This window comes from Bos indicus, chromosome 4 (genome assembly GCF_029378745.1).
Source record: "Bos indicus isolate NIAB-ARS_2022 breed Sahiwal x Tharparkar chromosome 4, NIAB-ARS_B.indTharparkar_mat_pri_1.0, whole genome shotgun sequence".
In the NCBI taxonomy this organism is placed as follows: domain Eukaryota; kingdom Metazoa; phylum Chordata; class Mammalia; order Artiodactyla; family Bovidae; genus Bos; species Bos indicus.
Genome location: NC_091763.1, coordinates 9,982,258 through 9,995,587, shown reverse-complemented (window position 1 = coordinate 9,995,587; position 13,330 = coordinate 9,982,258). Strand labels below are relative to the sequence as shown.

General features: G+C 38.2%; 1 protein-coding gene across 7 annotated transcripts in view; it reads right to left on the bottom strand.

The window, feature by feature from the left end:
* Positions 1-13,330, bottom strand: part of ANKIB1 (ankyrin repeat and IBR domain containing 1) — a 157,497-nt gene that overhangs the window by 88,976 nt on the left and 55,191 nt on the right. For all 7 annotated transcript variants that reach the window (XM_070787152.1, XM_070787153.1, XM_070787149.1 and 4 more), the window contains exon 2: positions 12,273-12,550. In XM_070787152.1, coding sequence (XP_070643253.1) covers positions 12,273-12,460 — 188 coding nt within the window. In that variant the 5' untranslated portion in view covers positions 12,461-12,550. The remainder of the gene's footprint in view (positions 1-12,272; positions 12,551-13,330) is intronic.

Sequence of the window (13,330 nt, the reverse complement as noted above, 5' to 3'; positions counted from 1 at the left end):
GATGGCTCTACTTTCCTATCTCCTTCAGATCAGATCAGATCAGTCACTCAGTCGTGTCCGACTCTTTGTGACCCCATGAATCACAGCACGCCGGGCCTCCCTGTCCATCACCAACTCCCGGAGTTCACTGAGACTCATCAAGTCAGTGATGCCATCCAGCCATCTCATCCTCTGTCGGCCCCTTCTCCTCTTGCCCCCAATCCCTCCCAGCATCAGAGTCTTTTCCACTGAGTCAACTCTTCGCATGAGGTGGCCAAAGTACTGGAGTTTCAGCTTTAGCATCATCCCTTCCAAAGAAATCCCAGGGCTGATCTCCTTCAGAATGGACTGGGTGGATCTCCTTGCAGTCCAAGGGACTCTCAAGAGTCTTCTCCAACACCACAGCTCAAAAGCATCAATTCCTTGGCGCTCAGCCTTCTTCACAGTCCAACTCTCACATCCATACATGACCACTGGAAAAACCATAGCCTTGACTAGACGAACCTTTGTTGGCAAAGTAATGTCTCTGCTTTTCAATATGCTATCTAGGTCGGTCATAACTTTCCTTCCAAGGAGTAAGCATCTTTTAATTTCATGGCTGCAGTCACCATCACCATCTGCAGTGATTTTGGAGCCCAGAAAAATAAAGTCTGACACTGTTTCCACTGTTTCCCCATGTATTTGCCATGAAGTGATGGGACCAGATGCCATGATCTTCGTGTTCTGAATGTTGAGCTTTAAGCCAACTTTTTCACTCTCCACTTTCACTTTCATCAAGAGGCTTTTTAGTTCCTCTTCACTTTCTGCCATAAGGGTGGTGTTATCTGCATATCTGAGCTTATTGATATTTCTCCCAGCAATCTTGATTCCAGCTTGTGTTTCTTCCAGTCCAGCATTTCTCATGATGTACTCTTCATAGAAGTTAAATAAGCAGAGTGACAATATACAGCCTTGACGTACTCCTTTTCCTATTTGGAACTAGTCTGTTGCTCCGTGTCCAGTTCTAACTGTTGCTTCCTGACCTGCATATAAATTTCTCAAGAGGCAGATCAGGTGGTCTGGTATTCCCATCTCTTTCAGAATTTTCCACAGTTTATTGTGATCCACACAGTCAAAGGCTTTGGCATAGTCAATAAAGCAGATACAGATGTTTTTCTGGAACTCTCTTGCTTTTTTGATGATCCAGCGGATGTTGGCAATTTGATCTCTGGTTCCTCTGCCTTTTCTAAAACCAGCTTGAACATCAGGAAGTTCACGGTTCATATACTGCTGAAGCCTGGCTTGGAGAATTTTGAGCATTACTTTACTAGCGTGTGAGATGAGTGCAATTGTGCGGTAGTTGGAGCATTCTTTGGCATTGCCTTTCTTTGGGATTGGAATGAAAACTGACCTTTTCCAGTCCTGTGGCCACTGCTGAGTTTTCCAAATTTGCTGGCATATTGAGTGCAGCACTTGCACAGCATCATCTTCCAGGATTTGGAATAGCTCAACTGGAATTCCATCACCTCTACTAGCTTTGTTCATAGTGATGTTTTCTAAGGCCCACTTGACTTCACATTCCAGGATGTCTGGCTCTAGGTCAGTGATCACACCATCGTGATTATCTGGGTCATGAGACCTTTTTTGTACAGTTCTTCTGTGTGTGTCCTATCTCCTTAATGGAAGCAAACTCACTTTCTGAGTCTGTTTTCTTCTCTGGACGTCTTCCTTCCTTCCAGAGAGCACATCCATTCTTAAAGTCACTTATCTTTCAGTGGTTTCTATGAATACACATTGTAAACTGTAAACTTTTATTGGAACCCAAATGACAGACAGTGGCAGCAGAATCATAGTTTTTCTCAAAGGGCTTCTACTATTATTTCAGTGATAATTCTTAATGCTCTATCACCCTGACTACTATCCTGACCTTGAGGCCATATTCTAAATTTTTATGGGTTTCCCTGGTGGCTCAGCTGGTAAAAGAATCTGCCTGCAATGCAGGAGACCTGGGTTTGATCCCTGTGTTGCGAAGATCCCCTGGAGAAGGGAAAGGCTACTCACTCCAGTACTCTGGCCTGGAGAATTACATGGACTGTACAGTCCATGGGGGTCACAAAGAGTCTAAGCCCCATTTTTTCTTGCACTTTCTATCATTATCTCACATTCAGTTGAGCTCCCCTCAAAATAACCATCTTCTTTGTTACAGCCTCAATTTCTTGTCATAACACTATTATTCCAGTAGTTACTAAGATATACATATACTTTCAGTTCCCTTTACATCTTACCTTTCATGCAACATTATTTTTGAGTAGCTGTAATTGTATTATAGAGGTTAGGTATATTGTTAAGAAAACAGATTAAATACCTGCCCTTACAGTGTGTACACAGCAACGGAGGTTAGGAGAGAACTGAATTTCAATCCATTTATAAGAATTTAATAACTCCTGAAATACAAGAATCAAAAAAAACCCCCCCAAACTGGAAACTCTATTTTAATTCTCAAAGCTTGATATTAACATATGCTCTGACAAACACATGCTCTAATAAAGATTTTATATTTCATTTATACCAAAAGACAGGCCCCTTTCATATTCTAGGAAGCACAAGAAGTTATCCTATAAAATCTAAGGAATAAGCACTCTAATTTCCCATTTTATACATGCTTATCCAAACTAGAACATGTGGACTCCAAAGTCTAAACAGTGCTTTTGCTACATCAAATAGTAACTATTTATGAATATGGATTCAGTTTCCCAGGAAAGAAGCACTGTGATATGGTATGATGTAAATACATAGCATTTAGGTTCAGAGAGATACAGATGCAAACTAGCTCCTAAACTGCAAACCGCCCTTCTTTTACCATATGATTATGTCTAAGAAGAGGGGAAAGCTGTGCCTGCTGTTGCAGGTACCATAAAGCTAAACGAAATGGGGACTAAATCAAGGCCTTATTGCAATTTACTTTATGGCTACTAAAGTATATTGTTCTTGGCTAGGTATACTTCTTTGTCCACCCGTATATGTCATGTGTTAGGAATCTAGCCAAGCTTAGTCAGAGTCTATACCGAAGCTAGCAGGCAGGTATGCCAGATTACATGAGGCAGCATGAGAAAATAATGGCCATCAACTTGTTACCAGTTTAGAAAAGTTAAACACAGTGAAACATTTGAAGCTATCTAAAACATAAACAGTTAAAACAGAGTTGGTATTTCACTTAATGCTGATGTGTGCTATTTATCCTTATTCTATTGAATTCATGACACAGTGTTAGTTCAGTTCAGTTGCGCAGTCGTGTCCGACTCTTTGTGACCCCATGACTGCAGCACTCCAGGCCTCCCTATCCATCACCAACTCCCGGAGTTTACTTAAACTCACGTCCATTGAGTCAGTGATGCCATCCAACCACATCATCCTCTGTCGTCTCTTTCTCCTTCCGCCTTCAATCTTTAATCTTCCAATGAGTCAGTTCTTCATCAGGAGGCCAAAGTATTGGAGTTTCAGCTTTAGCATCAGTCCTTCCAATGAATATTCAGAACTGATTTCCTTTAGGATGAACTGGTTGGGTCTCCTTGCAGTCCAAGGGACTCTCAAGAGTCTTCTCCAACGCCACAGTTCAAAAGCATCAATTCTTCAGCACTCAGCTTTCTTTATAGTCCAACTCTCACATTCATACATGACCACTACAAAAACCATAGCCTTGACTAGACAGACCTTTGTTGGCAAAGTAATGTTTCTGCTTTTTAATATGCTGTCTAGGTTGGTCATGGAGAAGGCAATGGCAACCCACTCCAGTACTCTTGCCTGGAAAATACCATGGATGGAGGAGTCTGGTAGGCTGCGGTCCATGGGGTCGCTGAGTGTCGAACACACTGAGCAACTTCACTTTCACTTTTCACTTTGATGCACTGGAGAGGGAGATGGCAACCCACTCCAGTGTTCTTGCCTGGAGAAGCCCAGGGATGGCAGAGCCTGGTGGACTGCCGTGTACGGTGTCTCACAGAGTTGGACAGACTGAAGCGACTTAGCAGCAGCAGAAGCAGCAGGTTGGTCATAACTTTTCTTCCAAGGAGTAAGTGTCTTTTAATTTCATGGCTGCAGTCACCATCTGCAGTGATTTTGGAGCCCCCAAAAATAAAGTCAGCCACTGTTTCCACTATTTCCCCATTTATTTGCCATGAAGTGATGGGACCGGATGCCATGATCTTAGTTTTCTGAATGCTGAGCTTTAAACCACCTTTTTCACTCTCCTCTTTCACTTTTACCAAGAGGCTCTTTAGTTCTTCTTCACTCTCTGGCATAAGGGTGGTGTCATCTGTATACCTGAGGTTATTGATATTTCTCCCGGCAATCTTGATTCCAGCTTGTGCTTCCTCCAGCCCAGGGTTTCTCATGATGTACTCTGCAGATAAGTTAAATAAGCAGGGTGACAATATACAGCCTTGATGTACTCCTTTCCCTATTTGGAACCAGTCTGTTGTTCCATGTTCAGTTCTAACTGTTGCTTCCTGACCTGCATACAGATTTCTCAAGAGGCAGGTCAGGTGGTCTGGTATTCCCATCTCTTTCAGAATTTTCCACAGTTTGTGGTGATCCACACAGTCAAAGGCTTTGGCATAGTCAATAAAGCAGAAATAGATGTTTTTCTGGAACTCTCGTGCTTTTTAAGTGTTAAGTGACAGAATGTTAAGAGTTATTTAATTACAAAATTGACCAAACAATTAAAATAATAATATGATTTGTGTTTTTCTCTGCCCTCAATAAATTTTGAAAAAAGATACACAGATTAAAGAAATTAGAGTTGTCTAATCTTAGGAAACGAGAGCAATAAAGTAATTTCTGATTCTAAGACAGGATGTTAAAGGCTTTAATAACAAAATTATCAATCACTGACCTCCAAACAATTAAGAAAAAAGAAAAAACAAACACTTAAGACTGAAATTGAAAATATAGAGTAAAACTATAAGTATAAAGCATATGGCCAAATCATAAAAACAGTAATTTTAAAGAGAATATATAGTCACCTTTTCTTCAGGTCTTTAAACACTCATCAACAGAATGATAAGCAGAAGCTGGAGACAAATACATCCCTTCTTAGAGAAACCAATAATATTGATCAAATCATCAATTTTTAAACTTTCTGGTAGTAGACTGTTATAACTTTTACAAATTTAAAAATTACTGAAGATTCGTGTTGAGAAACTGGGATTGATATATACACACTGCTGCTGCTGCTGTTGCTAAGTCGCTTCAGTTGTGTCCGACTCTGTGTGACCCCATAGATGGCAGCCCACCAGGATCCCCCATCCCTGGGACTCTCCAGGCAAGAACACTGGAGTGGGCTGCCATTTCCTTCTCCAATGCATGAAAGTGAAAAATGAAAGTGAAGTCACTCAGTCGTGTCCCACTCTTCGATACCCCCCATGGACTGCAGCCAACCAGGCTCCTCCATCCATGGGATTTTCCAGGCACGAGTACTGGAGTGGGTTGCCATTGCCGTCTCCGTATTATTTTACACACTACTATGTAGCCAGGCTTCAGCAATACGTGAACCGTGAACTTCCAGATGTTCAAGCTGGTTTTAAAAAAGGCAGAGGAACCAGAGATCAAATTGCCAACATCCGCTGGATCATCAAAAAAGCAAGAGAGTTCCAGAAAAACACCTATTTCTGCTTTATTGACTATGCCAAAGCCTTTGACTGTGTGGCTCACCACAAACTGTGGAAAATTCTGAAAGAGATGGGAATACCAGACCACCTGACCTACCTCTTGAGAAATCTGTATGCAGGTCAGGAAGCAACAGTTAGAACTGAACATGGAAAAACAGACTGGTTCCAAATAGGAAAAGGAGTACATCAAGGCTGTATATTGTCACCCTGCTTATTTAACTTAAATGCAGAGTACATCAGGAGAAATGCTGGGCTGGAAGAAGCACAAGCTGGAATCAAGACTGCTGGGAGAAATATCAATAAGCTCAGATATGCAGACGACACCACCCTTATGGCAGAAAGTGGAGAAGAACTAAAAAGCCTCTTGATGAAAGTGAAAGTGGAGAGTGAAAAAGTTGGCGTAAATCTCAAGAGTCAGAAAACGAAGATCATGGCATCTGGTCCCATCACTTCAGGGGAAACAGATGGGGAAACAGTGTTAGACTGTATTTTGGGGGGGCTCCAAAATCCCTGCAGATGGTGACTGCAGCCATGAAATTAAAAGACGCTTGCTCCTTGGAAGAAAAGTTATGACCAACCTAGATAGCATATTCAAAAGCAGAGACATTACTTTGCCAACAAAGGTCCATCTAGTCAAGGCTATGGTTTTTCCAGTGGTCATGTATGGATGTGAGAGTTGGACTGTGAAGAAAGCTGAGTGCCGAAGAATTGATGCTTTTGAACTGTGGTGTTGGAGAAGACTCTTGAGAGTCCCTTGGACTGCAAGGAGATCCAACCAGTTCATCCTAAAGATTATTAGCCTTGGGATTTCTTTGGAAGGAATGATGCTAAAGCTGAAACTCCAGTACTTTGGCCACCTCATGCGAAGAGTTGACTCACTGGAAAAGACTCTGATGCTGGGGGGGTTGGGGGCAGGAGGAGAAGGGGACAAAAGAGGATGAGATGGCTGGATGGCATCACTGACTCGATGGACGTGAGTCTGGGTGAACTCTGGGAGTTGGTGACGGACAGGGAGGCCTGGCGTGCTGCACTTCATGGGGTCGCAAACTAAGCTACTGAACTGAACTGAACTGACTGATAAAGTATTTTAGTGTGTAGTATTTTACACACTACTATATGTAAAATAGATAACTATAATAATGACTGATTTTATAACACAGAGAACTCTACTGAAGACTCTATAATGACTTTTATAGGAAAAGAATGTAAAAAAGACTGGATACATGTATATGAATAACTGATTCACTCTGCTGTAAAGCGGAAACTAACACATTGTAAATCAACTATACTCCAATAAAAATTTTTAAAAAAGATCTCTAAGAGCCTTTGTTTATGTGAGAGATATTCATCATATTAAAAATTAAAATAAATTTATCCATTAAAAATAAACTCATTATATATTTGACATTCCTAATATCCTAAAATCAAAAATAACTATATTTTTAAAAAAATTAAGTGAACACAAAGGCATTGTTTTACATGTTTACAAATCTTTTTTAACATTTGGCTAACAGAAAACAGATTCTCATAGTATTAAATCAGTTATGATATGTTTCGTTTGGGTTGATGCATATGAAGAAAATCCAGCCTTATATAATTAGAAAAGAGAGAAATGTTTTAAAATAGCCTTTTTAGATAAGTGTGACTATTCATATTTGATACCAAAAACTCAACAAGTGGTCATTTCTTAGATTACCTGCAATGTAAAATCTGAAATCTTATCAATGAACTTTTGCAATGTTTAAAAATCTACTGGTTTACCTTATATTTTGAACAAATCTTTTACCCATGCATAACTGCAAAAAATCATATACTTACCTTGAAAAATACTAATTCACTAAGTTATACAGATCTTCTAGATTCTGTCACATTTCATTATAGAGTATTTTAAAAACTCATGTTAATTTATATCACTGCCAATCTTATTTAGTAAGTCCCTAAGTACTGTGAAGCTGTCAAGCTTAAGGCAGTAAATATAAGTTTTCAAAATTCCAATACTCACTGGCAAGCTCAAATGTTTTCATGAAAAAATAAGCATCAACATTTCAACTCACACCTCAAACCACAGTACAAGTGTTATTCCTCAAAGCTATCAGCAGACAAGAGCAGAAGGACTTTGTGCATTTTTCTCATTTACAGACTAATAAAAAGATGTGTACTCAAGGACGGAGATTAATTAACATTAGTAATTCTACTGCTTCATCGAGGAGATTTTAAGTAAAATTGGCTTTTTTTTTTTAAAACAGCAAGTGGCCGGCAGTGAGGAATACAGTAATTACTTAAGGTTCGGTGCCACTGCCTTGATTCACCCAAAAGCGTTGGCAGTTTTATCCTCCATTTTCTGCACTAACATCACAAATGTCAACACAGTGAAAAAGGCAAATAACATCTCAAAATTAGTATTGATTTAAATACTAAAAATAGTTTTGATCTACTTTACCTCTACAAGTCCTCAGAACGCACTTTAAGACTCATTGGATTAGACAGGAAAACAACCTAAATGTCCGCTGACAGACGAACAGCTAGAAAATATGTGGTGCATATATACAGTGAAATATTTACTAGTCAGCCATAAAAAAGAATGAAACAAAGCTCCTGGAGCAACATGGACGGACACAGAGACCACCATAATAAGTGAAGCAAGTCAGAAAGACAAAGTCAAACCTCATATGATATTACTGGATCTAAAATGTGATGCAAATAAACCTAAATATGAAACAGAAACGAAATCAAGGGCACAGAGAACAGACTGGTGGTTACCAAGGGGAAGGGGGTGGGGGAGGGCAGGAGTGAGAGTCTGAGATTAGCAGATGCAAACTGGTATATACAGAAAGGAGAAACAACGAGTCCCACTGTATAGAACAGGGAACTACATTCAACATCCTGTGACAAACTATAATGGAAAACATATGAAAAAGAATATATGTATGACTGAATCACTTTATTGTACAGAAATTTATACAGCATTGCAAATCAACTACACTTGAATAAAACTAAAAAAAAAAAGACTCAATGGATTAGATACATCTCTTAAATAAAGTTTTCCAATTGTATAAAGTATATTTTAAATTATACTATAAATGATTAAAAAGTATTTTCCTACTTGAGTTCTTTTATGTTAAAATAGACATATTACCTTAGTAATAACATTCAAAAACATTTTACTGTGGTATTTACTGTGGTATTTACTGTGGTATTCTAAGAAAGTTTTAATTAATCACATAAGAAGATCTGATATTAAATGTTATTGTTAGTGTTCAATATTCAGAACCTAAAGCAACAGTTTCATAATCTTACTGAAAATGTTCAAATCAAAAACAAAGACTGAACAGACTAATCAAGAGTTAATCTCCTTAGAGCATTACTGTTCAGCAGTGTATTTGTAATATTTACAATCTAATCAAAGAGATGAATTTAATAACAACTGGATGATTTAAAATCTAAGTTATAGGAATTTCTGAGAACAATACTGCAGGTCAGAACAGTTGGTAATGAATTCATAAAAAGGCAGAAATCAAGTAAGGACTTAAAGGACAGGGAATTAGAGAAGAAACAAGACATTTCAGAATCAGGGATTAACAATAAAGCTAAGGGGATGGCATTTTTAAAAGTGGGAAAAGCAAGAGGGAAGGCAACCAGTCTGACTGATATGATCATGTTGGAGAATAAAGAGAGATTAGGCTGACTCGGCAGAATGAGGGCAGAGAAAAAATAAGGCTTCAGAAGCCAAGTAAAATGAGGCAAACAATAGTGTACCGCCATAGTTTTCTTATGACAGAACGTTGAGAAGGATAAACTTTTAGCAAGATTAACCTGAACACGAGACCTGAAGAGGAAAAGACTTGCAAAAGGAACATTTAGGAGTCAAGTACTTTCAGTACTGGAAGAAGGGGTTGATAAGAGTAAACAAACTTTTAGGCAACAGGAATGGAAAGACATGAACCCATCAGATAAGACGGAGTGAAATCTGCATTAGTAACAGGTTAGGTAAAGGAGATGAGTAAGTCAAGGATAATCTGAAGATATTTAGGGTTACAAATTTGAGAAATAATACTATACACTATGCTATGCTATGCTACTTCAGTCGTGTCTGACTCTGTGTGACCCCATAGACGGCAGCCCACCAGGCTCCCCCGTCCCTGGGATTCTCCAGGCAAGAACACTGGAGTGGGTTGCCATTTCCTTCTCCAATGCATGGAAGTGGAAAGTGAAAGTGAAGTCACTCAGTCGTGTCCGACTCCTAGTGACCCCATGGACTGCAGCCTACCAGGCTCCTCCGTCCATGGGATTTTCCAGGCAAGAGTACTGGAGTGGGGTGCCACTGCCTTCTCCGAACCTATACACTAGGTATCATGAAACATAACACATTCATTTAATTATACAAGCTTAATATTTTAGAGACAAGGAAACTGAAATCCAGAGTAACTAATTTGTCTTGCTAATAAGTGTTTTAGGATTCCACGGGGTGCTAGTGGTAAAGAACCCACCCGCCAATGCAGGAGATGAAAGAGATGTGGGTTCAATCCCTGAGTCAGGAAGATCCCCTGGAGAAGGGCACGGCAACCCACTCCAGTATTTTTGCTTGGAGAATCCCATGGACAGAGGAGCCTGGTGGGCTACAGTCCACGGGGTCACACAGAGTTGGACACAACTGAAACGACTTAGCACAGTAAGTGTTTTAGGCATTCCTGACATACAGGCTTATCTGACTATAGAGATAAGATGCTATCATAGTGTTGAAAGCCTAAAGACTACAGTCATCTGCCTAAATGGGCAGTTAGCTTTGCCATTTACAAGCTGCAGAGTTCTGACAAGTTGTTTAATCTTTCTGAGCTTCAGTTTTCTCACTTCTGAAATGCGGATGATAAATGACCTTATAGCCCTAGAATGAGAATTAAATGAGACAAGGCACGTAGAGCAGTTAGTAGTGCCTAGAAAACAGTTAAGCCCTCAACACGTTTGCCATTATTTTATTAGTACAATATGTCAGTGTAATTAACATAGGGAACATCCATTTTTGAAAGAAAAAATGTAAAATTTCAAACAAGATTAGGTGGCAGTGGCTTCTAAGTGGGTATTTTTAGAGAAATGAAAATAAGAGATAACTGAAAAATGGAGAGGTAATAGAAATATCTCTTTTTAAATCAAGAAATACCTATTTTATTTTTAAGAGGTTACAAAAATACCTACTTGATAATCATAGGCCTGAATAAACTAAGTTATTCATGGAATTTTTCTCATTTACAAATCCTGATCCTAAAGACAGTATCTGTGCAATGACTTTTAGAAAGGTTCTATTTACTTTGTGTAAGATACTATGCTAGACGCTAGAAGTACAAAGAAAGTCCTTTTAAAAAGCTGTAATTTAGGTAGGCAAAGAGTAGGTTTACAAATTTACAAAACCAATGGGTAGTGTATACCACACAAGTAATAAACAAAAAAGAACCACAGAAGTTCAAAAGAAGACTGAAGTTCCTTGCGGACTGAAGTTCCTTACAGGCTGTGACAGGAATAAGACAGATAAAGAATGCCTAGGACCCTGCTGTTAAGTCACTTTAGCCTGCCAGACTTCTTTGTCCATGGAATTCTCCAGGCAAGAATACTGGAGTGGGTTGCCATTTCCTTCTCCAAGAGATCTTCCCGACCCAGGGACTTAACCCGCATCTCCTACATTAGCAGGCAGATTCTTTACCACTGAGTCACCCGGGAAGCCCAGGACATTGAAGGAAGGCTAAAATTTAGGTAAGAAAGAGAAAGCTGAGAGGAGAGATACTCCCAGGAAACAGCATTATGAATGTGGCAGACAGAACACCCCTGGCATGATTCAGGGATACCAGAAACAGCAGCTTAATTTGAACAACAAATTTGTATAAAAAGAAATAGAAAAAGGATTGAAAAGCTTTTTGTCAAGTTCTAAAGTACTCAGAATGCCGATTTAAGAATTATATTTCACTGCATAAGCAAAGAATTGTTTCTTTCTCTTCTACCACCAGACTTCCACAGCTGCACAATCTACTACTAAAAACACTACATTTATTTTGGAACTACTTTTCTATCCTTTGCTTCTTTCATCTTATAAGTTAGCAAATAGCAAATTTAATTCCCATGTAATTAAGAAGAATTCACATACTGCTATCACTAATGCTTTCTTCCTAAAGAGATTTTTTTTTTAAGTTTCTTAGTATTGATATTTTCAGTTCCAAGAAAATGTTTTACTTTTAGCAAAGTCTTTTCTGGTAACTGAACCTTTTAAAAGAAGGAAACTCAAATCTGATCAAGACTAGGTAAGGGAAACACATCAGTTTTTCAACTTAAATTGCCTTGGACACCATTCCCTGCAATTTTTTGATAGATGACAAGTACTTTTCTGGAACTGAAACATTGTAAATTAAAACACTACACTGTTATAAAGAATTCATACTATGAAACATACTGAGGATCAAAATGTATTTACAGTAAAAAGAATATGTGAACTAACCTCAGAAATGAAACACATAATAAAAAAATCATACTTAATAATTTAGGCATATTCAGTTTTACAAAGTTTAGTTCACTATAATACCACATAAGGCATGTATTCTCAAAGACCAGAGTGGTTTTTTTCCCCTTTCTCTAATCTGTTACTAATTGGTTTCCAGTAATACTTACCCTAATATTCTATTCATTCCATGTCTAGCAGCATAGTGTAACGGAGTATTGTGCTGGTAGGGCTCCCCATAAGATGTATTTGGATCAAGGGATTCTTTTAGCTGAGGGTTGCTTTCGTATATTTGGCAGGCCAGGTTTTCATCACCATTGATGAGTGCTTTACGGAATTTGGTGGTTGAACTTCCCATGTTTTGTTTTGCTTTTTTCTGATAGGCAATGGCACTTTTTCCGTCACCCTTCAGCCACTTCTTAAAGGCTTCTGCAACATGTTTCACATTCTAATGGAGGAAAAAAATATTAGATTGTAAAACCAGTAATTATGAAGCAGTATCCTAAGGAAAAAATACCACAATTAGGAATATTAATAAAATCTATGAAGCATATGTAAGGGAAAGAATTATGTTTTACCAAATTTATCTTAATAGCCAAAAAAAAATCTCTAATGTTTAATATTGCCCAAACTAACTTCTTAAACTGCAATATATTCCCATACAGAAAGTGACGGTTTCACAGGCTGTACTTTATACTATAAAGTTACGTATATACATGGTCTTTTCAATTTTCTCCTTCACAGAGGCAGGAAATGAGTTTGATTGAAATTTATGGTTGAATACACTTAAATTCTTGTATAAATTACATATAAATCGGATTCAGCCAATTTCTAGGATAATGAAAAATACAGGAAATTTTGTTCATATAAGAACTCCAAAAAATGTTAAATTACAATAAAGTAAAATGAAATTGTTCAGTACTTAGAAGGACTTCAAAGAAAAGATTTTTCACATGTAAATACAGAGGGCTATACAACTCACAGCAAATGAATAAAACTAACTACAACTAATTACACTCAGAATAATGAAATAGTGATTATTCTACCATAATACCATTACATTTATTTTCTTCTACTGTAAATAATTCAAAACAAGGCTGAAAACATGAACTGTTTATGACGACTGTATTTGGAAAGAGGTTATAATAAAGATCACAGGTATTTACTACTGAAGCAATGTGAGGTGGGTAGGGGAAAGACAAGAAAACAATCATTTAATTTGGAGTAT